Consider the following 24,751-nt stretch of genomic DNA (forward strand, 5'->3'; position numbering starts at 1 on the left):
TCTTGTTCTGTTCTTTGTGGTGAAAGCAGATGGGATTTGCAGCCCCATGGTGAGCCTGAAGCTGTGGGATGGCATTGAGGCTAGGTTAGAGTTTGTTCAAGAAAACCAGCAGCAGAGTATATTGGTCTGAATAAAAAACCTTCCATTTTTACTTACTCTCTTTACTGAGTGTAACTAAAAACAGCCTGAAGTGACTAGATTTGTAATGTTCAAATCTTGATGTGCCTGTTCTTAAATGATAACTGTAGCCTTGGCCTTGCCTTTGGGTTCCTCATTTCAAGGAAATCACTCTTAGCAGAACTCGCAGCCTGGTTTTGTGTCAGCAGCCAGCTGGGTAACGCTCTCCGTTTCCCTCACTTGAACTTCTCTGTGAGATGTGGAGAAATCACTGCAAGGAATTTTTTTGGGGGGATGTGTTTGTCAACTTCTGTTATCTTTAAAAAACACCCAAAACTGACAAGCTTTAAATATCTGTGTGTAACCCCTTCATGGGCCTGCTAACACCTCGCTGCTGCTGCTAGAAATTTCATTGTGGAGGAGGAGGAAGAGGAAGGAACAATTCTGCTTGGAATGATCTCAACCATGTAATAGGAACAGAGAGGAAATAGCAGAAGAAAGGATACAGCTGAATAAAACATAATTTACCTTTTGGGGAGCAGGAAGGTCCTGCAGGAAAATTAGGAAACTGTGGTGCCTTGTAGTTCCTGCTGTGAGAACCCTTCTAGGGCCTTGGATCCTCTTCTCTGCTTGTGCAGGTAACACTGGGGACTAAGACATAATATTTGTTATTAAGTGTGGTGGGTTGAAGTTTTCCCCCCAAGGTTAACTTTTAGCCAGATCAACTCAGAAGCAAATGAAGCTGTAATTACAAGCACAGTCTACACTCTGCAATGGAATGCAATGAATATGTACAAAATATACAGGATTTACAATATTATACAGGTATTTACAATTAACAAACAGCACAAGGAGCCCCCTTCCAGGGCAAGCTACTAGCTTCTCCCTCCCTTCTCCCCTTACCCCCCTGTTCAAAAGGGACATGAGAAAGGAGCAGAGAAGTTACACTTAGCCAAACCGATAAGCAGTTTATCTCTCGCGAGCAAAGCAAAACAGACAGAGATCAGAAGAGAGAAAAGGGAAGAATTGTTATGGTGCAGCTCCTCTTATTCTAGATATTTACCCAATGAATTTGTTTAGAATAATCTTTTGTTTTCCTTTTTACACCCAAAAGTGATTTATTTCTATTTTTCTACTCTGCTGCTCAAAATCTGTAAGTCAATTTTAAAGGCATAGCCTAAACCCACCACAATCTACCCCTTCTAAACAATTTCATTGGCTGCTAATACTACCCATCTGATCTAAACCCACCACATTAGGTTTTCTAGGCTGCATAGAGAATTTAAGTTTAAGCTCTCCTGGTGCAATTTGCCAGTAATTTCCACACTTCCCCACACATGCATTATCAGCAAAAGGCAATTAATGAATGAACTCCTAAACTTTCATTTCTGGGCTTCCTACAATGGTATTTACTTCACTGTTGCAATTCATCTCTCAACTAAACTCTATCACTTGCTAATTACTTCCAGTGTGGGTACTTCCAAGTTGCCCTCTCAGGTTGGAGAGACCATTGTGCTGTAGGCTCTTGGATTCCTATACTGAGCCACACTACTGACTCCTTTACTGGCCCTTAGGGGAAAAGGAGAAGCAAACAGGAGCTATTAGATTTCAGTCCTGCAGTAAAGACTTTTCACATCTAAACCATAATTGCTTCATCAGAAACTAATTAACTGGAACTTCATTAGTTTGCCTTTTACTTGGAGAGATTTCTAGCCCTACACCTGAGGCTAAGAGCCCCTTTTCTGTCTAGGTCAAACAACTTCTTCAGTTTGTGCATGATTTCTTTTCCCTATTGCTCAGTAGAATTTTTAGCCTAACTTTGTTAGGAGCTGAAGAAAGGAAGGTCTCATAGTGATGTATCAGACAGAAAAAGCTCCTAGAGAAGTTAACCTGTTTAGGATGATAGCAGAAAGAGTGGTAGCTGCAGAAGGGCTTGGTATTAGTAATTGACAGAGAAATTAAATGGAAGCCTGCAGCAATCTGTGCTGAACTCCACGTGCACAGGATGCTGTCAGGTATGACACCCAGTGTCAGATTATACACTGATGCTTTCATTTAGACTAAATCATGTAAGCATAAGGAGTAAGTAGCACTGGATACTGCAGCTACTAATTATGACTGCTGATCCCTCATTATACAGCAAACTGCACAATATGGATGTGTGTGGCATAGCACTTCGGAGAAGCTGATTTCCTTTCTCCTCACCAGGTTGATGAAGTCTCACAGTATTATCTAGGAGATTTTTAAAACACAAATACTTAAACAACATTTGCTGAGCACTCTCCCATTGTTTCAGCAGCTGCCAGTCACTTTTGAGAGCTGTATAAAAATAAATCGGGACTTTTTGCACCATGGTTTTTGTATGTTACAAACTTCCTGGAATCTCTGAACACCCGTCTGTGCTACATACTTGCCAGCTGAACCATGTTAGTTGTTTGGAAGGCTTGGTTAAGGAAGCAAGCTTTTCTTCAAGTATATTCTGAAGTCTTAAACTGCTTTCAATTCTTTTAAACTGCTTTCAATTCTTCTAAACTGCAGGAAGATGGCCTCACAGGAGCAGGTCTGGCCAGTCCCAATGAAGGCAATTGGAGCACAAAACCTTTTGACAATGCCTGGAGGAGTGACCAAATCAGGGTATCTTCATAAAAAAGGAGGCACCCAGCTGCAGATTCTGAAGTGTAAGTTGAATGAGGTATTAACTAACTAAAGTGTTTCAGATGCTAATCTTTGGGGCCCTCAGCACATTTCATGTTAGCAGACTATTCCATGAAGCTGTTCTTCCTTTTGGTTGTGTACTGCTTTACAGTTGTACTGCACGGAAGAATTCCCTTGTTTCGGAACTGTGAATCTTGGATAGAAATGTTGTTGATTTTCTTCTGCTTGGTTACATCTCTTACCAAATCCCTCACAACTAAGATTTATCAAGACAGAAACAGATTCCTGGGATATGTATTGTTTTCAAATAGTCTTTTCTAAAAGAAATTAGTACTCTCTTTTTTTTTTCCAGCTGGGTGTTATGTACTGGAAAAATAGTTCCATCTCCTCCTGCTGTTGTGAAATGAAGATTTGCTCACTGCCAACATTAGACTGTACTTAAAAAGCAGTAATTCCTTCTGGAACCAGAGTCTATTTTACATGGAGAGAACTTAAGATTCAGGGTTTATTCATGTACTCTTTGTTTGCTCTCCCAGCGTATAAATAAACTGTGCTTATATAGTTAAGGAAAAAGGTTGCAGCCTTTGATAAAGAAAGGAGCATTGGCCCCCTTGAAAAAAGAAGAAATATCACTTTATCAGCAGCTTTATCTGCTTGAGGTGAAAGAAGATACCATCATGGTTTTGGGATGGACATAAATAGTACTTGTAGCCTGTGGCTGCCCTCCTGCCGTTTGTTTTAGGTTGCATTCTTACATTAGCTTATTCCTCTAGGAAGGAGCTCAAGGGGAGTTTGGGCCTACAGCATCTTCACCTTCTCTTGAAGTCACCACATCAGCTGCCTCTCAAACGAGGGAAGCAGATGCTACCTGTAGTCCTAGAACTCTGTGAATGGACAGCTTTACCCTGTGACTTATCATCAACAAGCTGTCACTTGACTAATTTGTGCTCTTTACTACTGACTAATAAGATTACTAAAAGTTTAAACTATTCTACCCAAGTTAAGAGGCTCTAGTTAATGCACTGCCTTTGGATTTATATTTTGCTCATATCTTTATCTTTTCAGGGCCCTTGAGATTTGTGATTGTCCATGAGGGATGTATTTACTACTTCAAGAGCAGCACATCTGCATCTCCACAGGGTGCATTTTCTTTGAACGGTTACAACAGGTGAGTGTCAAATAACTTGTAACACCCAAGCTTCTTTTACTTAGTACAGGGGGGGTATGATTTTCTTTTCCAACAGCTACATCTGTTGTTTGGGTTAAGCACTGATCTCAGATCCCAAGAGATATATTCCTTTCAAATTATATATGTAATGTTTCATGTGCTTTGGAAGTGTGTAGGCTTCATCTTTTATTATTTAACCAGTAAAGCTGCTAAAATTCAGTGGGCTTGCTCTTGCTACTGAATTCATGCAGGCTTTGCACATGTAGAGATATGGATTCAATGCAATTCATCAAAACTATGGGACAGGTCGAAACACCTGTTACCAAGTCTGGCTGGTGCTATATAACTAGTGCTCTATTTCCTGTCAGCACTCCTGCATGGTGCTTTCTGCCACCTGAATGGAGAAGTACTACAATGCCCACATGGGGGTTTGTGCCATTTTCCTGGGAGTGGGGGTTATTTCTGTAAGGCAGAATTGGTCAGTAGAACTGCTTTCTAGCAGAGCTTTGTGACTTGTACAGCAGAACTAACCTTATAGCTGAAGGTTTTTATCTACTGGTGGTTCTGTTTCTCAGGGTTATGCGGGCAGCTGAGGAGACAACATCAAGCAATGTGTTTCCTTTCAAGTTAGTTCACATTAGCAAGAAGCACAGAACGTGGTTTTTCTCAGCTTCTTCTGAAGATGAACGAAAGGTAACCTTCAGTTAAATTCTCCTTGAAGAAGAAAGTGAGTCTTGGACTCCCCTGAGACCTACATGAACTGGACACATAGCTGGCACTGGAGTTTGGACTTCTCTGAAAATCATATCTCAAGTTTCAACTCTTAAGTTAGCATTAGTTCAAGTTGTGATGTAGGGAATGGCTGTAGATGACATACTTGATGGCATGGAGATTTTTTTCTTTCTTTTTAGCCAGGGAACAAATATTTGTATGTTAAACATTTGATAAAGTAGAGAAGCTGCTCAGTGAAATCCATCACCCATAAACATACAACGAAGAATAGAATAGAATAAACCAGGTTGGAAGAGACCTTCGAGATCATTGTGTCCAACCTATCCAACACCATCTAATCAACTAAACCATGGCACCAAGCACCCTATCAAGTTTCCTCCCAAACACCAGTAGTTGGCTTTGGAAATAACAGCTTGAAATTTTCAAACTGAAAGTTGTAGTGTTTGATTCTGTTACTGCACTGTTGTAGCTAGTCAAACATTTGACTGGTAAGTTGTCACCCCAAAGTCAGGGATAAATACTGCTTCAGTGTAGGCTGCTTGCACAGTTGCTCTGTTGTTGCAGAGGACAGATAGTGTGCATCTTTGGTGAGTGATTTAATGATGGATGTGTTGAATATTGTATTTTTATTCTTATTTAGAATTGGATGCTGTCCTTGAGGAGGGAAATTGATCACTACCATGAGAAGAAAGAAATAGTAACAGAATTCAGGTATAACCCTTTAATCATTATTTGTTTTTCATCACTTTTTCAGTAGCTCTTGACAGTGTTTTTTAGGGTCTTTGCATCTAGAAGTAATTATTATTAAATAAAACCAGGTACAGTAAGGCCCAAGCATGAAAGGGCTTCCATACTACACAGAGAATACCAAGACAAAAATAAACCTTTTACTAAAAGAACACTGGAAAGAAAGCAGCTGCATATCTGGCTGTTAACTAGGAAACAAGACTAGATTACTTCTGCTTTTCCAGTGTTCCTTTGCAGCCGTGTAGCAGACATCTTCACTGTCCCAAGACACACACAGTGATGCAGAAGTTCTGTGGCTCTTCTTTTGCAGTGACTCTGGCTCCGATGCAGACAGTTTCTATGGCTCAGTGGAACGTCCCATTGACATCAAGTATTCTCATCATTCAGCGGAAAATGAAGGTGACAAACTCAGACACTTACCAATACGATTGATTTGCTTATGTGCTGCTTCTGAATTCTGCAGGAATTATTCCCAGGGCTTAAGCAGACAGATCCAATTTGTAACTATACATTTTCTTTTTTCACAAGGTGTGCAGTTGTAATTTTAAAACAGGAGCAGATACTCTGTGCCCTAAACCATTAATTACCATTGGTAACTAAAGACAGTCAGGTCTTTCAAGGAGATGTCTGTTTCAGCAACTGACTTCTAGTCAAGAGATGTGTTAGTAAAATCCAACCTGAGGAGCCTTGCCTCAAGGTTCAGCAGAGTTTCTTCAACAGGCGTTTTCCTACCTGCCCTGTCTGAGGGCAGGCCTGACTGGAGTTGCTGCTCTCCTTTGCTGAGAGGAAATGCTGGGCTGTTTCTCCTGGCTAGGACACAAGCCTCTCAAATCTTTAGGAAATCCGGGTCAGTTGCTGCAAAGCAGAGGAAACCCTCATCAGCATTGCACGCAGGGTTGAGTGCAATACCTTCTGTGCTTGTGGGAGGGGAGAAGGGGATGCCACAGCAATTGTGTTAGGAAGCCTAGCAGAGTGCAGATTAGGAAAACTAGAAGAGCTAACTGATTTTAAACAATGACTCTTACCTATTTAATGCATTCCTCTGGAGAAATGCTGCCTATTGCCCTTGAATAGAATAGAATTAACCAGAGATCATCAGAGACCTCAGAGATCATCAAGTCCAACCTATCACCCAACACCATCTAATCAACTAAACCATGGCACCAAGCACCCTATCCAATCTCTTCCTAAACACCTCCAGTGATGGTGACTCCACCACCTCCCTGGGCAGCACATTCCAATGGCCAATCTCTCTTTCTGTGAAGAGCTTCTTCCTAACATCCAGCCTAAACCTCCCCTGGCGCAGCTTGAGACTGTGTCCTCTTGTTCTGGGGCTGGTTGCCTGGGAGAAGAGACCAATCCCCAGCTGTCTACAACCTCCTTTCAGGTAGTTGTAGAGAGCAATAAGGTCTCTCCTGAGCCTCCTCTTCTCCAGGCTAAGCAACCCTAGCTCCCTCAGCCTCTTCTCATAGGCTCTTCCCATAGCCAGTGAGGAAGAATCACTGCCTAGAACCAGCATGTGTTGCATATCTTGATTATTCTGAGTTAAAGGCCCTGTCATGGTGCATTTTTGTTGTTGTTGCCAGAGCAAGTCAGAAGTGCTAATTGTCGTGTAGCCACTAGACTTCTGTATTGCAAAATTCTTAGGTGTTTCTGTGTTAAGATTAGGTTAAGGTTAGGTTTAGGGGATTATTTGTTTTTCCCAACTGGTTTTGCCAGAGCACCTCTGTAGTTGTCTCTGCAGCTGGCTGGAGTTTTTCAGGAAGGTTGTAACAGTAGAAAGTCTCACCAGAAATTAAACAGTAACTTCAAAGATGGCTAAAACTTAATGTGCAGTGTAGTTCATCTCTGAGTGTTGTGATTGCTTACATTTTGATGTCAGTAAAGAAAGTTAACTCCAATTCCAAGCAGCAGAGAGGTGGACCAAACCTTGGTTTTACTTTGTTCCCCACCTCTTTTAAAATTGAACTGGCAAATATTTGTTTATTAAAAAGCAATAGATACTCAATACTCTCTATTGGTTCCAGGAGTACTTATCAGCATCTGACAGATTGATTTTTATCTGCAGATTATGACCAGGAGGAAGAGGATGAGTCTTACCTGCAGCCAGATACCTCTGACATAGTGAAAGATGGTATGGGATTTCTTTCTTTCCTTTCAGAAAAGGCCCCCAGGGGAGGCAAGATTCATGTAGAACGCTGGATAATCATTTTGGCTTGGTTGTGTCTAAAGCATTGCAGGTGGTAAAATGACTGAAGTAATGCACACTATTGGATCTTGAGAGGTATTTAGGTTCAAAAGTTCTTAGTAACAGCAGCAATAATTTACCAGAAGCATTTCATGCCTCTGAGTGCATGTTTTCCTGCCCTGGAAGGACCTGTGTCTGGTGGTCAGTCTGGAGCAGGGGCAGTGCTTGTAGTGTAGCATCTTTATTTTTAGCAAACAGGCTTTGCTAAGTCATCAGAAGCTATGCCTGAGTCAAAACTGCAGGAGTTTACTACAGCTAACTGTGCTGGAATTTAAATGCCTATCAGCATCTTAGGTAGTGTCAGACCAGATGCTGATAGAATATCAGAAAACAAATGTGAAAAGCCCTCTGATGTGATACATTTCCCCTCAGTGTGTTGTGTGTTTTGGGTGTTTTCTTCTGTAGATATGGTCCTGCCCCCAGCCTACCCACCTCCACCAGTTCCTCACATTAGAAAAGTCACTTACTCGGAATCGAGGGCAAACTCCTTCTCTGGCAAACCTTCTGCACCAGTGCCACCACCACCACCTCCTAAAAGAAGCTTGCCTGAGATCAAAATGGAGGATCTCTTACACACCAGGGAACCCCAGCTGCAGTGCCGGCCTGAGCCTCACCTAAAGATGCCGTCCCCCAGCCGCAGACCCAGTGAACAGCTGCCCCCTGTCCCCCCTCTCTTCAAAAAGCCTGCATGTGCCAAAGAATCTTCCTCATTGCCTCCAGAGCCTCTGCCTCTAGCTCAAGTCCTTGCTACTCCAGAAGGATGTGAGAAGTTAAAAACCTTAAACCTTTCACCACGAACTCCTCCTCCAGTACCAAGCAATAAACCCAAGCTGTCACAGCTGACCGAAAAACCAGTAGAGCCCAGAGTGCCAAGGGAACCTGGTAAACCTGGACTGTTTGTACCACCAATGCCCCCCAAACCACCTGTGCCATGCCACCAGCCTCCTGCAATCAAGACTAGACCAGAGAGGTTATGTCCCCAGTTACAGTAAGTATGAAACTCCACAATTGTGTTAGTTAACTCTGTCAGACAGGTTCCTCAGACTCACATCAACATCTGTTCCTGTTCCCTCCAGCACACCTCTTGTCCTCTGTCTTGTGCTTTTTTGTCTCTGTTTGTTACTTGAGAATTTTGCAATGAGCTTAAGCTTCTGAAACAGTTTAGAAAGAAATGGCAGATCAACCAAACTTACACCCAAAAATTACACCAAAATTTTGCAGTTCATTTGGTTTCAGGTCTCTTAAAGACTTAACAGCCTTTGATTGCTGTGAATGTCAGAACCAAAATGAGCCACACAACCAGTTTTAGGCTTCTGTGGAGCTAGGAAATGTGTTTCATTTCATCTGAAGATCAGCTTTAGTATGGGATGTGGAACTAGTTATGGTGGTGAGCAGCTCTGAAGAACAAGTAATAAACCAAGATGTTTGGGCTGTAAGACTGATGTGTGAGAATAGGCTGAGAAAGCTGCCTTCATTCAACCCTTAGCAAGGCTGAATGGAGATTGCTGCTGTCTACAACTACTTCATGGGTAGGTATGGAAGAGACAGAGTAAGACTTCAGAGATGGGATAAGAAGCAATAGGCAGAAGTCACAACTTGGGAAAGTACAGCTAGAATTAGGGAAAACTTTTCACCATGTGGATGGTGAAACACCAGAACAGATTGCTGTGGAGAGGCTGTGGAATCTGCATCCTTGGAGATACTCATAACTTGACTGGACATGGCTTCCTGAGCTACCTGATCTAGTTGGACCTGCTTTGTGCAGGATCCTGGACGAAATGAACTCTAGAGGTCCCTTCAAACCAAAATTCTAAACTGGCTAAACTGGAACTTGTTCTGCAGTTCCAGTTGTATTATCCCTTCAGAGGGCTTGGTATATTTGCTCTGTTTTCCTGAGGAGATGTCCTTCAGTTTTTGTTCTCTTTCTGACAGGAGATCACCACCAGATGGACAGAGTTTTAGAAGCTTCTCATTTGAGAAACCAGCACTACCCTCCAAGCCAAATCAACCTGATGATGATTCTGATGATGACTATGAGAAAGTAAGAGCAAGAAGATGATCCATGCTCAAAGAGTTCTTTTTTGTTCTGGACTTCTGTTACACTTTGAGGAACATCAAAAATTCATTATTTCAGGGAAAAACAAACCAAACCAAACCCACCAACCCCAACTGTCTGAAAGCACAGAGCTGTGGGACTTTTTTTCTTTATTAGTTTGTTTGGTTTGGCTTTAAAAATGCCTTAATAAATTCTGGGTTTTAATACTGGATGCAAAGGAGGATGAACTCTAAAGTAAATCACCATTAATGATTTGATCTACTGGTGGCTGTAGTTTACTTGCATAATGAGTTGCTAGCACTTTTTATGTGGTGATTTATATTCTGCATCATTTTTACAGGTTGGGCTGCCTGCTTCAATATTCCTTAACACCTCTGAATCCTTCGAAGTTGAAAGGTATGATGGGACTCTACAATAGGTCTTTAGATGTCCTACAAAAACCTGCACCCTAAGATCATTTTGCTAGGTATTGTGTTTGAAACCACTAGAGAAGTCTTTAAATTCCTTTACTGTGGAAATCACTTTTAGAGGTGTTATCTCAGTGTTCATAGAACCACCTTGGTTGGAAAAGCCCAACCATTCTCCAACTCTACCAAGACTGGTACTAAACCATAGTCTTCAGCACCACATCTCTGCCTCTTTGAAACACCTCCAGGGTTCAGCCAGCTCTCTGGGGAGCCTGTTCCAGGGCTTGAGAACCCTTCAGGGAAGAAGCTGATTCTAATGCCCAATCTATGCTCATGTAGCAGTTGGAATTAATGCTACTTGCAGAGTGATTTTGCTCCATCTGGAGAAGGTTGTTCTGCCAGGATGCTGGGTAGAACAGAGAGCCAGATTTCTGTGCTGGTTCAGATGCTAGAAGGATGAAATTCTTCCAGCTCTGATGTACTATGAATGACAACTGAAATAGAGAGTCATATAAGAATTTTAAGGATCTGGGCATTTTACTTGCCTGAGTCAGGAAATGCTCATCTGTGAAACTGCTGTTTTATTTGTAGGACATTTAAAGCTAATAGCCCCCGGGGACATCCACAGAATGGCTTGTACTGCATTAGGAACTCATCTACTAAGCCTGGAAAGGTAACTTGCAATTGCTGCATCTACCCCTCCAAAACCCTTTTCTGAGTTACTGTATCTTTGGTATGATAAAATATTTAATTTAAATATGCTCTTTCCTTAAAGCAAGATAATCTGAGACAATCACTATCATAACCTGAGAGACTTGGGTTGTAACAGATTCTGACTTAGAGCTTGTTAGCACAGACTGAAAATGTTGCATTTGTCTTCTTCAAGGTATTGGTTGTGTGGGATGAAACTACAGAAAAAGTGAGGAACTACAGGATCTTTGAAAAGGTCAGTAGTTGCATTGTGTATTCACATCTAAATTTCAGCTCCAGTCACATCCTAAAGGAAGGAATCTTTAACCCCTGAGTTTAATTTGGAGTTATCTGTGTGACTAGTGGGCAAAGCAGTAGCTTGCTTGAACAAATTTCTTTGTTCTGGTGATGATAATTGGGGATGATAATTGATGATAATTGTGTCCAGTTCTGGGCCCCTCAGTTTAGGAAGGAGGTTGACTTGCTGGAACGAGTCCAGAGAAGAGCAACAAAGTTGGTGAGGGGTTTGGAACACAGCCCTATGAGGAGAGACTGAGGGAGCTGGGGTTGCTCAGCCTGGAGAAGAGGAGACTCAGGGGTGACCTTCTCACTCTCTGCAACTACCTGAAGGGAGGTTGTAGACAGGCAGATGATGGTCTCTTCTCCCAGGCACCCAGTACCAGAACAAGAGGACACAGTCTCAGGCTGTGCCAGGGGAGGTTCAGGTTGGATATTAGGAAGTTCTATACAGAGAGAGTGATTGCCCATTGGAATGGGCTGCCCAGGGAGGTGGTGGAGTCGCCATCATTGGAGGTGTTCAGGAGGAGACTTGATGGGGTGCTTGGTGCCATGGGTTAGCTGTTTGGGTGGGTTGGATTGGTTGATGGGTTGGACACGATGGTCTTGAAGGTCTCTTCCAACCTGGTTTGGTTTATTCTAAATAAAGGATTTTGTAAAAACACTGAGTTGGAAGAATTCCTGCCAATGGTGACATGTGTTCTTGTTCTGCAACAGGACTGCAAGTTTTACCTGGATTCAGACTTCATGTTTTTGAACATGGGAAGTTTGGTCGAATACTACAGCACTCATGTCTTACCTGGTCATGACAGCCTGATGCTTCGGTGTCCTTATGGCTACTCCACACCTAGGTGACATGACTGGTGTAATTCACTGACTTAGAACAAATGGGTTCCCTCATGCCCTTGGATTCAACCTGGTCTCCTGCCATTGTTGGAGATCCCACTGTTTGCACACAGGAACTAAGTCTGTTTCAATCATTCACATGAGACTTGTATGGAAAGTGACAGTCCATTGAGTGAACTCTTGGTAGAACCTTCCAGTCCACACTGGTGGATTTGATGGTCTTTTCTTTGAAAAAGATCTGGACTGGTGAGGCTGTGAAAGCTGTCCATGAGACCTGCACCTTCCATAAAACTGCTGCTATTACTGATCTCTTTGGAATGTGGAAGATGGACATGAACTAAGAGGTGACCTGAAAACAGCCAGTACAGAAAAGGGTAACTTCTGACAGTGTCTCAGCATTCACTTCTGACAGGGAATACTAACACTGACTTGAAGGCACTATTCCTGGTGCTCAGCTGAGAGGTTTTGTATCATTTGGATAGTTCACTTTGTACCATTTGGATAGTTGACATGTAAATAATGAAGACTTTGCAAATAATTTGGTTTATTATAGGTGAAAACATGGCTTCTTTTTGAGCCACCTCAGACATAAAGGTGACTTGTGACTGCAATGTCTGCAGTAACCAGTCCCAGTCCTGTCAGCTGATGTGTTTATGGCATCTGACATCACTTCATGATGTGCACTTCAGATACATGTGGAGCAATGGAGATTTGGCTTTCATGGGAGCCCCACTGGAAGGGTTGGTGCCACTAGTATTTGTCATGGGTATGAGAAAAGACAAAGGACTACATAAGATGAAGGGGGGAAGAGGGGAGTCTTTTGAATACCCCCAGTTCTGCCTAGCAGTTTTCTCTCATGTTGCTGAAGTCAAGGATTCTTTACAACAAAATGTAACCAAAGCCCTGAAACCATGAGCATGGTGCTTCCGTCACCCCAGGAATCTCTGTGGTCAGTCTCCTAGGATCAAGCTGTCAGCCCATCATACCTGTCCCAGGGCAGGACACCTGCCCTAGTCTGCTTGTTGTAAATCACCAGGAATTTGTCCATTATTTGAATTGCTCCTCAGTTGGTAGTTGCATGCAGGTTAAATCTGATTTTAGCATCCTGTCAGCACTGTCCATGATGAGCATTAGCATGGTGCTGGTAGCATTTGTACCCTAGTATTTTGGGGACAGATATCCTAAAATCAAGGGCTTGATATTCATGCCAAAAGGAATAAAGAAGATAAATCTATTTTAATGACCCCTTAAGTAAGCTGGTTGGTCCAAAAGTACTGTTAGAATGGTCTCATACTCTAGTAATGTTTACACAACTTGTAATAACAGTTCAAGTAATGCTGTCACTCCTGGAAGCAGGAGAAGGTATCTTGTTTCTGTCACTCTAAATCTGTATCCACAAACTTCACATTTCAGTTTTAATCTTGTTGCAGTTAGCCCCAGCTTTAAAAACTTAACCATTCTAGAATAAGAATTTTCTTTTTCAGGAAATAATAAACCAAGATTTAATCCCTAAGGGATTTTCCTTAATAAAGAGATGTTATATTAGGATGACACATAGGAGTGGAGGCAAGAAACTCTGCTTCTGTCTTTGCAAGAGACACAGCCACGCACAATATCAGTATTTTGGTCTGTGCTCCTGCTGTAATAGGTTTTGCAGAATCCTAGAATGGGTTGGGTTGGAAGGGACCTTTAGTATCCTCTAATCCAAACACCCCTGCCAGGGGCAGGGACACCTCCTGCCAGAACAGCATGTTTGAGGCCCCATCCAACCTGCCTTTGAACACTGCCAGGCTTGAAGCCTCCACAGCTTCTCTGGGCAACCTATTGCAGTGCCTCAGCATCCTCGTGGGGAAGAACTTCTTCCTCAGGTCTAATCTAATCCAATTTATGTGCATAAAGAATATGCAGTAGCTGAATTTCAGATTCTGTTGAGTATTTGGTATTTTCTCATTCCTTTGATTTTTAAATCACTCCCTCTTTTAAATCACACACCTCCTGCCCTGATCTGATCCACTCTGTAAAGAAGGCTTGGCCAACAAAGCACTTAAGAAATATTTGGGCATATAGATAAGAGCAGAGCTAGTTCTAGTTCCCTGCAGTATTTACACAGTGTTTACAAAGTGGATTTTCCTCTGGGAATAGCTGACTCCATCTGCTATGAGCATCCTACTCAGTGTCTGACAATGTCCTCACCTTTGGGGCTCAAGTATTTGATTTTATCTTTGCAACCATAAGCTCTTCAAAACTTTCAACTACAGATCCTTCTGTAACCCCATAGATGTTAAGAGATGACACTGTCTTTACCTGCATAATGCAAGGTTTGCAGATATGTACATTGTAATGGTAATTGCCTTTTTATATATGTATATAAAAATGCCTTTATTTCTGAAGTGGATAAACTTTCAATGCCAGCTCACTGAATGATGGGCAGTTGTCTTGAAGTTCACAGGTGTGTTTTAATGGGTTTTGTCTGTAGTTGTGTTAAATCATGCTTGATCCTTCTAACCCTGAAGTTTGCCAAGAAGGCCAATGGCATCCTGGCCTGCATTAGGAATAGTGTGGCCAGCAGGAGCAGGGAGGTCATTGTGCCCCTGTACTCTGCATTGGTTGGGCTGCACCTTGAGTCCTGTGTCCAGTTCTGGGCCCCTCAGTTTAAGAAGGACATCGAACCACTTGAGCGTGTCCAGAGAAGGGCAACAAGGCTGGGGAGAGGCCTTGAGCACAGCCCTGTGAGGAGAGGCTGAGGGAGCTGGGGTTGTTTAGCCTGGAGAAGAGGAGGCTCAGGGGCGACCTCATTGCCCTCTACAACTACCTGAAAGGTGGTTGTGGCCAGGAAGGGGTTGGTCTCTTCTCCCAGGCAACCAGCACCAGAACAAGGGGACACAGTCTCAAGCTGTGCCAGGGGAGGTTTAGACTGGAGGTGAGGAGGAAGTTCTTCACTGAGCGAGTCGTTCATCATTGGAATGTGCTGCCCAGGGAGGTGGTGGAGTTGTCGTCCCTGGAGGCGTTCAAGAGGAGATTGGACGTGGCACTTGGTGCCATGGTCTAGTCATGAGGTCTGTGTTGATAGGTTGGACTCGATGATCCTCGACGTCATTTCCAACCTTAGTTATACTGTGAAGTTAGAAGATAGAGTTTTCAGCCCCCACTAAGACTCAAATCTTCATGCAAGCAACACTCAGCAATTTCCCATTCTGCTCCTCAGTGTGGCTGGGGGGGGAAATTACCACTTTTTTTTCCCCCCCCTCATTTCTTTCAGCATTTCCTGAGCAGAGGGCTGAGGACTGAAGCATTCATTTTGTCTGTGGGCACAAAATCGAAGCATGGCTGCAATACAAAGAACAGCTTGGAGGAGTCAGAATATCTGCGCAAGAAAGCCGAGTCTCCAGTGGTGTTCTTTAGCAGCTTGTTTGGGAAAAGAGGACCTTCCAATTTCCCAGCACCACTCCTGCTCAGCAATGTCAATAGAACCTGGTAGGTCAGTACAAGCACAGCAGGCTTCCAGCCTCCTAGGCTTACACAGAATTGTTTGGGTTGGAAAAGTCCTTTCAGATCATCGAGTCCAACCATTCTCTAACTCTACTAAGCCTGGTGCTAAACCACTTTAAGCATTCCCTAGTGCAGAATTTCACAGCAGCAAGAGCATTCACAGCCTCTTGTGCTTCCATACTTTGGGAAGTTTGAAAGGGTTGTCAGGATTTCTGACTCATTTAAGTTGATTACTTTGGATCTGGGGACATCTGCTGGTCAGCCTCTGCCATGCAGGGATCCAGGAAACAGGAACACAGCTTCTTAGTCTGTGCATAGACCTCACTTGGATAGAAATAAATCCCAAGTGACTTTAGATAGAAGCTGGAGATTAAAGCTTAATTTCAGGTGGAAACTTGATGGGCCAGGTCTTTGAAACCTCAGATGCCTTTTTGCTCCCCTTTCTTATATAAGCAGCAATGTTATTCAGCAAAATTCATGGACTCATCAAATGGTTTGGGTTGTAAGGCATCTTCAAGATCATCTAGCTCCAAATGCCCTGCCATGGGCAGGGACACGTCCTACTAGACCAGTTTCCTCAAGGCCTCATGCAATCTGCCTTTGAACACTGCAAGGCTTGGAGCCTTCACAACTTCTCTGGGCAACCTGTTTTAGTGCCTCACCACCCTCATGGGGAACAATTTCCTCCTCCTGTCTCATCTCAATCCAGCTTCTTCCAGACTGAAGCCATTACCCCTGATCCTGTCACTCCATGCCTTTGTACAAAATCCCTTTCCAGCTCTCCTGTAGCCCCCTTCAAATCCTGGCAGGCTGCTCTAATTTCTCCCCAGAGCCTTCTCCCAGTTCTCTCAGCATGTCTTCACAGCAGAGGTGTTCAGGCCCTCAGATCATCTTTGTGGCCTCATTACTCATAGGCAAGTCTTTTAACCTAGATGATATTGAAGGTAATTGAAATTTATATTCCTGTTTACATTCTTCTTGAAATACACTTTGAGGTAGAATTTACATAATGGACATCTGAGCACCACCTCAATTATCTACATCACAGATTATGACAGAGTTGTTCTGAGCATTAAATCCTTCACCTAGCAGCAGGCAAATCACACAATGTTGCAATAGTTTCCATCTTAGTAGTCAACTCCTTCAAGTCAAGGAGGATTTTTTCCTAGCAGTGGGAGTGTTTGAGAGGACCATGATTACAGCCTCTCAGATAGGAGAGCTCATAGTTCTTTTATTATAAATACTCAAAGCACCAAAAATCACAAATGCTACTTGAAACTTATAGAGGAAATAGCATTTGAGCTCACTTGAAAGCTGGATGAACTGAAGTGCTGATGTTCTGTGGGCTTAGTAGTCAGTATCATGCATAGCTGGTCCCAAAATCTATCCATCAGGACTTCCATTCCTCTGTTTCAGTTACAGATGGGGCATGCCTACCCCTCACCTGTCCCTTCTAGCTCACAGCATCCAGTCACCAGGAGTGGGTAACCCAACCTCTCAGGTGCAAGGCATGGCCCCAGTGGATGTGTAATCTTAAAGAGAGCAAAGAACCATTTCTAAGGTAACTTAACTCACACATACCTCTACTGGAGCTGGTGTTCACAGAAGTGAGAGGAACTAAGTGTTTGCAGAATTTGATCTCTGGATATTTCAAGCCAGGGAAAAGCATCTGACCCTTCTGTAATCTGCCACTTTCTGTGCCTTTTACCAGCCCTTCATGCTAACTCCTGTGTGCAATCTTGGCAGAGCTGGTGCTTGTACTGGGAAGCTGATGTGCTCTTCAATTCTGACCTTGAAGGCTGTGTGTGGATGGAGGTGTGCATCTGATCAGAAGGGCAGTGAAGGTGCCACAGCGAAAAGAGGGCTGTATGCCATGGAAATGTATGGAAGAGGATGAACAAGGGGAAGATGTGCCAGGTGCGGTCTCACAAGCTGTGTTAGGCCTCAGTGCCTACCCCCTGCTTTAGTTGAGACCCTGCAAACCTTCCTGCTTATTTATTTTTCCAAGTAAATGCCAGCCTCTCCCTACTAACATTAAGATAACCCATGACATTTAAAAAGGCATTTAAGCTCAATAATCAAGTTCTTTTGCTTTGCTGACACCTCCCAAGGAAGTTTCAACACTTAAGACCCCTGGGAAAAGCAGCTGAGAATTCACATTCTGACATTGTTTTAGTTAGGGGAACCAAACTTTGTTCAAGAAGTGGAGTAAAATCTGTGTGAGATGTAAATGAGTGATCACAGCAGAGATGCAAGACCTGCCCAAACAACAGACTGTTAGGATAGAACAGTTCTGGCAGACCAAGAGGGAAAGATCTGGTTTGATACTATTTGCCACATTATAGCTAAGAAAACTGCATCTGCTCTGTGGAATGAATGCACCCTATGTAAAGGAAAAGACAAATGTCCTGATGGTTGGTTTGTGACATTAGTCCAGTACTGTGCTTCTCAAGGTAGCTGTAAACAGTTCAGCAAAGAGCACTAATGCCAGGAAAAGATGTCAGCTGCATAAAAATACTCTTTGTGTCTTAATGCAGAAGTGCTTTCTGGTATTGTCTTTGATGCTGTATTTCTGCTGCACAGCCAACTGCTTTGGTATGTGTGGGTATGTGCCCTCCCTTATGGTTCTGCCCAAGTAACTTAACCTCACCTTCCTGCTCTTCCTGCAGCTGGGCAGGGGCACCTCAGGAACCTAGTCAGGCCAGAAACAACTCATGTATCAGCTGTATCAGCCAGGGGCTGCAGGCAGAGTTGGCTGAGGGGGCTGATTCAGCAGAGCTGGCCTCGGCCCCTCCCTCACCCCCCTGTTTTTTCCATCAGATTAGCCAGGTCAGACAGTGTCTTCTCTGGCCTGGTGATGAAGATTTGTGATGCAAGAAGCAGGGAGATGGCTGGAAGGGGACAGCAGGAACCTGTGACCTTGGGCAGGTCATGGAGTAGGACAGAATACAGAGGTAAAGGAGCAGCGCTTCTCTGCAGTGTTTCACTGTGAGAGTGAAGAGGTGTGATGGCAAAAGGCATCCTCTGATCAGCCTAAGCTGCTTGTGACACTGCACCTGGGACTTACACAAGCACTTTAAGCCAGCACTACCCTCCCCCCAGTCCCTGGGCACTGCTGCTGCTGTCCTCAACATCCCCTTCCCCCTTGCCACTGCTGATCTTACAGCTATGGGCTGAGCGGGAGAGGAACCTTCGTTTTCAAACAGCAGTTGTTTCTGTGCTGAGTCAGCTTTAACATGGATACATTTCTCCCATTCATCAGTTGAGAGCTTTGTATGTTGAATGCCAGGGTGGGGAAAGGTAAGCCAGGTGCCAAAATTAGGGAGAGGTTTGATGAGAGACAGCTGCAAGCCAAGGGGAAGACGAGGTGGAGGCAGCTGGCTGGGCCCACCTGAGTCGACTTTGAACAAATTCAGCTGTCTGCAATCTTGTATGGCCACACAGACACGGGTTTCTGCAGGGTTTCTGTACAGAAAAAGAAGACTGGTAACAGGAGTCAGCTTTGCCGTTTGTGCTTTATTGCAGTTTGTGCTTTATTGCAGCGACTAACAAACTCGGGGAGGGGGGGGAGGGTGTTACCAGCCACGCAGCTCTTCAAAAGCTTTCAAAGCTCTAAAGGGATGACCTAAAAACGTCTAATCCAACCTCCTGTATACAAGCTCTGCTTGTGTATATTCACCTACATCTGCACACTTCTGGAATCATGCACCTAACTTCCCCTTGCACGGGAATGTAACGTCTGCAACGTGTTTAAAACACATTTAGTTTAAACCGACGTCTCTAACCCACACCAACGCAGCTCTCAGGCTTGACTACTCTCCTGCCTATCTGCGCTCCTAGATCACCCCTGACTTGCAGTGGGCTTCCAGCGATTAGAAATAGTCACAGCTGAGTTAAAGAGCCCTTCACCCTAACGCTTCCTTGGCAATTACTCGATTGCCGCCCCTATCGCTCAGCTTTCGGTGAGATAAGCTTCCTAGACGACGCACTGCTCCTTTCCCAAGGGATCCGGTTCCACAAGAAACCCCCTCCCTACACCCGGGGTGGGGGACGTCTTCTTAGCCTCTGCTCGGCGGTTCGGGAAGCGTCCCGAGCCTCGCAGCCCGTGAAGCGACCCCGGACCCCGCCGTCTGCACCAGGCGCCTCCTGCCAGCCTCCTCACCAATAGGGGAGCCGCTTACTCGCTGAGTGTGCGCCCTCCAATTGGCGGCGCCGTTACTGGTCTGCGGCCTGGGGAAGCCGCACCCTGTCGGGCGGGGGCTGGGCCCGCTCGGTGCGGTGGGGGAGGAGGGAGCGGAGCCGAGCGGCGGGAGGCGGAGCTGGGGCCAGCGGCGGCGGAGACAGCCTCGTCAGGGGGACTGTCTGCAGCGGCCCCTTTCCCATTCCCTCTTGCCTTTCCTTCTCATCTGTCCTCGGGTAAGCGCCACTGGGGAGAGCTGCCGGTAGCGGTGCGAGGGTGGGGGTTGCAGAGGGGCGCAGCCGTTAACGGTCCTCGGTGAGGGGAGGAGGAGGTGGCAGGCGGGGGCGCAGCCGTTGGCGGCGGGCAGGCTGTGAGGGGGAGGCGGGCGCTGCGGAGGGGCGCAGACGCTGCGGGGAGGGGGGAGGTGGCGAGACGCGGCTGGAGCGCAGAGCCTGGAAGGAGCTTGTTTAGCTCGGGGCGGCGGAGAGGAGAGGAGCGGGGGGTGCTTGGCGCTGCCTCGAAAACAAGCAGCGGGGCGCGTGGGGGGTGTGTGTATGTGTGGAAAAAACCAGCTGCCAGCTGCCCGCAGGGTGCCTGCGGTGAGGGGATGGGGCGGGGAGGGAGGGTTTGGGGTGTCTGAAGTGCGGAGGGGCAGAATGAGGAGGTCTCCTGATGCTGAGCGGGCTGGGGTAGTGGGGGGTTAGGGTTGGAGTGGCGGGTTCCTGTCGGCCCTGTCTCGGGAGTGTCAGTCCTCTCCTGCCGTTCCCACGGCGGGGAGCAGGGTGGGATGCCCCTGCTCCAGTGCCGCCGCAGGAAGCGGCCGCTCAGCGTTTGAATCTCCGTTGCCTCCCAGCGCTGTGTTTGCTGCCTCTTCCTCCATCCCCCTTCTGCTTCACCTACCCCTTCTAGCTTGCGAAGTGGCCTGCTGGCGATGCCTGGCGAAATGCGGGCATCGGAGTGTCCAAATCGCGGTCCGCAGAGGCCGTAGGAATGAAGGAGGAGATGTGATGCGTTTGTGCGGTGCTGGTGATTGGCGGGGTGCAGCAGCAGCAGCAGATGGGCAGTTGTTTTGTTTCCTCTGCTGGAAGGGGGTATCTGTATTTTAGTGTTTCCAGTGTCTGCTTTAGATAAAAAATGTCACAGGTCTTTCTGCAGGTAATTGCTGCGCTCCTGCTTTTAAGGTTGATTCTTACTCTCTGTTACATTAGTTAAAGCTAGTAATTAGGGAGGGGGAAAATCCAGTCAAGCTGGAAAAATATCCATGGCTGTATGGAGATAGGGGGCTGGGAACAGCACTGGGTTTAAATCTTTTATGAGATGCTGGCATAAGCTCAGTGCTGGTTGCTTTATTCTCTTTTTGGAAAGTTGCTGTAGACCAGGGTATTATCATACACTGAAAGTATTCTCTTTTCTTGCCTGGGGACCTATGGCTTTATACAGAGGTTTACCAAACCTGTCTACCTTCAGGTTCTGAATTGCCAAACTGCAGGTACTGGTGGATAATTTCTGTGTGCTCTGCTGAAAGCTACAGGTACCTCCATGCACACAAGCTGTTTATGGCTCTCGGTTCTTGTAATGCGACTGCATGTGCTGACAGAGTACTCGGCGGGTCGTAGCTGCTGCAAAGGCATTCCTTTTTTTTTGGAGAGCAAAAGGGTTTATTTTTAAAACAAACATAAAACTATTCCTAAAATAGGCTTTGATTTTTTTTTTTTTTACTAAACTGATTGATGTATCAATTCTGTCTGTCTGTTGTATAATAAGTGAGGGGAAAAAAGCAACCATGCACGGGGCTTCTGGAGCAGGTGGCTTTGCTGTTTCTTTATATTCAATAAGCAGATCGGATATGGTCATGTAAAAATAGCCTTATGTGAACATAATGTTCTATGCAGTTTGCCTCAGTGACAGAATTTCATGTTGCAGATTTTCCTGGGAGAGTTTTGAGGAAGAGACAATTGCAAGTTTTCACACCTCCACTGCAGCAAGATAATAATACACGCATTAGTGCGTTCGAGTCTTTAAGCATCTGCTGGTTTTACTTGAGTTCTGGTTTCTATCTGAGATTCCACACTGGGAATAGTGTTCTTTAGCCAAGAGCTGTTGTGTTGCCTGAAACCTTTCCTTTTTAAGGTTGACTGTTATAAAATGCTGTGAGAAATCTGGATGTTTGTGCTTCATCGGAAACCAGCGCTTTTGCTAGCATGTTGTGCCAGTAAGTTGATTAGGATATGGGTCAGTAATGCTGTGAAGAAGGTCATTTACTGCATCAGTGTTTTTCTGTGACAGATTGGCGTGGATGTCTCCAACAGAAAATCATAAAGTGACTCAACTCTCCTCATTCTTTGGGATCTACCATCAGTGTGTCATTTTGCATGTACAGAATTGGATCACTTGATAGCTTGTGGACACAAACCCATTTGAGCACTGGGAGACTTTTACAGGGGTGAGGATAAAGCTGCTTGTGCCTCATTCAGGTGTTGGCTTGTAAGGGGTAGCTTCTTGGCATGAGATGCCTTTACCAAATCCCCTCCCCCAGTGGCCTGTGATACATAGGAGGGAAAAAGCAGAATTTTCTTAATAAATATTATGAAATATTACAGTTGGAGTTTCAGGCTTGGAAGCATGATGCTTAGCATGTTGATTGCTGGTAAGCATACAACTTCTGTCTGACAAGTGCTTTCTGAGAGGCTAGACAGTTAATCTTGTAGCTGCTACTTTTCTGAGTTGTAGAAATAGTTTCCTTAATTATTGAAGACCTCAGCAGTGGTGAATAGTGAGTAATTTGCAAATCCCAAACTGTTACTATGCAAATGAGCCAGTCCTGCTTTGAGGGGAAAAAAATCATAGTAACAGAACTTGCCCACTGTTTTTCTGAGAGAGAGCTCATCAGAGGAGTGTTGCTTTTGTTGTGCAGTGAGGAAAACTGAAGCATGAGGACCAGAAGAAAAATATATAATGCCCAATTTCTGATTTTGAGGGGGCTTAAGTTGGAATTTACTTTTGGGCCGTGCTGCATGGCAGAAAGTAATCCTTGAAATAGCACTACTAGCACACTGTGCTAGTAATTCCTGCTGTAACTAAATGTCTCTTCAACACATTGATAGGTGCTTTATATGTAAAAAGTGATTGTGAGCAGATCTGAGTGTAAGTTTGATCTGCTGATTCTGTTGGCAGGTCATGCAGACATATGCTGTAGAACCTGTCTGGAACTCTTCTGTTAAGTTATGCATCTTCTGTATTCACAGATTCAAAAGCAGGTATTTTAAAGTAATAGTAAAACTTCCCAGATTGCTTCTTTTGCAGTTTCCATTCATATGATTTATCTAGCCTTATCAGGGGAAAAAATCTTGCCACTTTTAGAATGTTTCTCATAAAAAATACTCCTTTTTGGTAGGGCTGAGGACAGTAGCTGTAGAAACCTGCTGGTAAAGAAAGGTGGGAAGTGTGACTCCTGTAACCCAGTTTATTTCCTGAGGAAAGCTTCTTTTCATTAGAGGCAGTAATGTTTAAATAGTACTGGCTGTGCAGATCTTTTTGATATATGATCATTTTTACTTTAAAATTACCCTTTCCTGTGGGTACTTTTCCTATCACTGAGTGTGCAAAGGCAGGGTTCTGCAGTCGGTAATAAAGCATTCAACTTTATGGTAGTATCTGTGACCATCTTATAAGCATCTGTTTATTGGGGATAATCTTCAATTAAATTGAAGCATGTTTGCTTCTTGCCTCACCAGTCAGAGGATGTTGTTTACTGTGGTCTTGTCAGTTCAGAAATGTTAGTGGTTAATAGTTGCAGAAGTTGTAAGGGCAGAGACTCCATGAAACACCCTTTCTAGAACTACTTTCAAATCAGGTGTAACTGCTTTTCAAATCAGGTGATGCCATTTGTGGTGAGGGCTCCAGCTTAACTTTCTAACCAACAGTCTTGGTCTTGAATAAACTTTGTGTTGCTGCTGCTTTGGAAAAATTTGGTCTTAACTGTTCTTCCCTTCAGGGCAATGTAAGAATCGGTGTAGAGAGGGATTTGTGTACCACCAATGTGTGCTTGGTGGCTTTGCTGGATTGACTCTGACCGTTAAGGAGAAACTGAAAGCGTCTTTGGAGGTGTAGTCAAACAGGAGTAGCAACTTCTTCAGCACCTACTTCCTCCTTTGACCTTGTTTACTAGATTGCATTTTGAGAAATGGTCTCTGCCTGCTCTCTTGGATGCAGTTATTTACTCAGCTTCAGATGAGTTAATTAGCAAGCTGGACACATCAGAAGAGTGTTTTGCTATCGCTTATTTGAGTTATTTTCACTCCAAATTGATTCAAAATCAACATACTTGAAAGCAGAAAGCTGAGGGCTTGAGTTTCTGTGCTTTCCAGACTCATTGAATACTCCTTTGCACTTCTACTTGACTAATGTGTTGGGTTTTGTCTTTTAAAATGATTGGTTTATTTTTTTCCCCCCACCATATGTTGCATATTGTTTTCAGATCTTGACTCATGAAATCTGAAAAGATAGGGAGTAAAATATTTCAGAGCTCTGAGATTTGGGTTTTCTTCCATATACCTTATTGAGCTGCTGAAAAGGGGCCATGGAAACAGTGGTAAAGGCAGTTAATCAGTAACAATTTATGATATCTTTGATACTTTTGCATCAAATGAGGAAATAAAGGTTAGGTTGTGGCCCACTCATGCACTGAAGATAGGGGGGGATACAGATTATGACATCCAAGATCTTTCTAGAGTTCTGGTTGGAATCAGTAACCATGAAAAGCAACTTTGGACCAGAAACTGTAATTTGACTTGCAGCCATATAGAAGCTTGTTCTCATTGGGGTGCTTTTTATGCTTCCTAGCCATCTAGCAAGGTCTGAATACACTATTGCAGCTTGATTGCAGCTAATGCCAGATTAAACCAGCCAGTGTCTGGAAAAACCTTGACCCACGATGATTCTTTTCTGTGGTTTAGTTTGGGGTTTGATTAAGGGTTTTTTGGTGGTGTTGGTTGGTTTGGGGTTTGTTACATGTGGGTTTTTTTAATATATATGCTGCACAGCATAAAGTGGCTGTTCCTGTCTTGTGACTGTGGAGGTATCACAGTATAACAAAGGTTGCGAGAGACCTCGAGGATCA

The 24,751-nt window shown here is 44.3% G+C and overlaps 2 protein-coding genes across 17 annotated transcripts in view; both read left to right on the forward strand.

The window, feature by feature from the left end:
• The window catches only part of SH3BP2 (SH3 domain binding protein 2), a 37,392-nt gene extending 23,008 nt beyond the window's left edge, over window positions 1-14,384 (forward strand). For 3 of the 4 annotated variants that reach the window (XM_068149610.1, XM_068149612.1, XM_068149608.1), the window contains exons 2-13: window positions 2,656-2,795; window positions 3,838-3,940; window positions 4,516-4,633; window positions 5,313-5,383; window positions 5,730-5,818; window positions 7,488-7,553; window positions 8,073-8,655; window positions 9,600-9,708; window positions 10,064-10,119; window positions 10,722-10,803; window positions 11,017-11,076; window positions 11,835-14,384. In XM_068149610.1, the coding sequence (XP_068005711.1) occupies window positions 2,660-2,795; window positions 3,838-3,940; window positions 4,516-4,633; window positions 5,313-5,383; window positions 5,730-5,818; window positions 7,488-7,553; window positions 8,073-8,655; window positions 9,600-9,708; window positions 10,064-10,119; window positions 10,722-10,803; window positions 11,017-11,076; window positions 11,835-11,972 (1,611 nt within the window). In that variant the 5' untranslated portion in view covers window positions 2,656-2,659 and the 3' untranslated portion in view covers window positions 11,973-14,384. The remainder of the gene's footprint in view (window positions 1-2,655; window positions 2,796-3,837; window positions 3,941-4,515; window positions 4,634-5,312; window positions 5,384-5,729; window positions 5,819-7,487; window positions 7,554-8,072; window positions 8,656-9,599; window positions 9,709-10,063; window positions 10,120-10,721; window positions 10,804-11,016; window positions 11,077-11,834) is intronic. The other variant, XM_068149609.1, reaches the window with a different exon arrangement.
• Window positions 14,385-19,741: 5,357 nt separating this feature from the next.
• The window catches only part of ADD1 (adducin 1), a 53,268-nt gene continuing 48,258 nt past the window's right edge, over window positions 19,742-24,751 (forward strand). For 2 of the 13 annotated variants that reach the window (XM_068149613.1, XM_068149622.1), the window contains exon 1: window positions 19,745-19,868. The gene's annotated coding sequence lies outside the window, so the exon portion shown is untranslated. Of the gene's footprint in view, window positions 19,869-24,751 lie in introns of all 13 variants that reach the window. The other 11 variants (XM_068149614.1, XM_068149615.1, XM_068149623.1 and 8 more) reach the window with 7 other exon arrangements.

Source organism: Melanerpes formicivorus, unplaced genomic scaffold (assembly GCF_026170545.1).
Source record: "Melanerpes formicivorus ecotype bairdi unplaced genomic scaffold, bMelFor1.0.p_v2 SCAF_18, whole genome shotgun sequence".
NCBI lineage: Eukaryota > Metazoa > Chordata > Aves > Piciformes > Picidae > Melanerpes > Melanerpes formicivorus.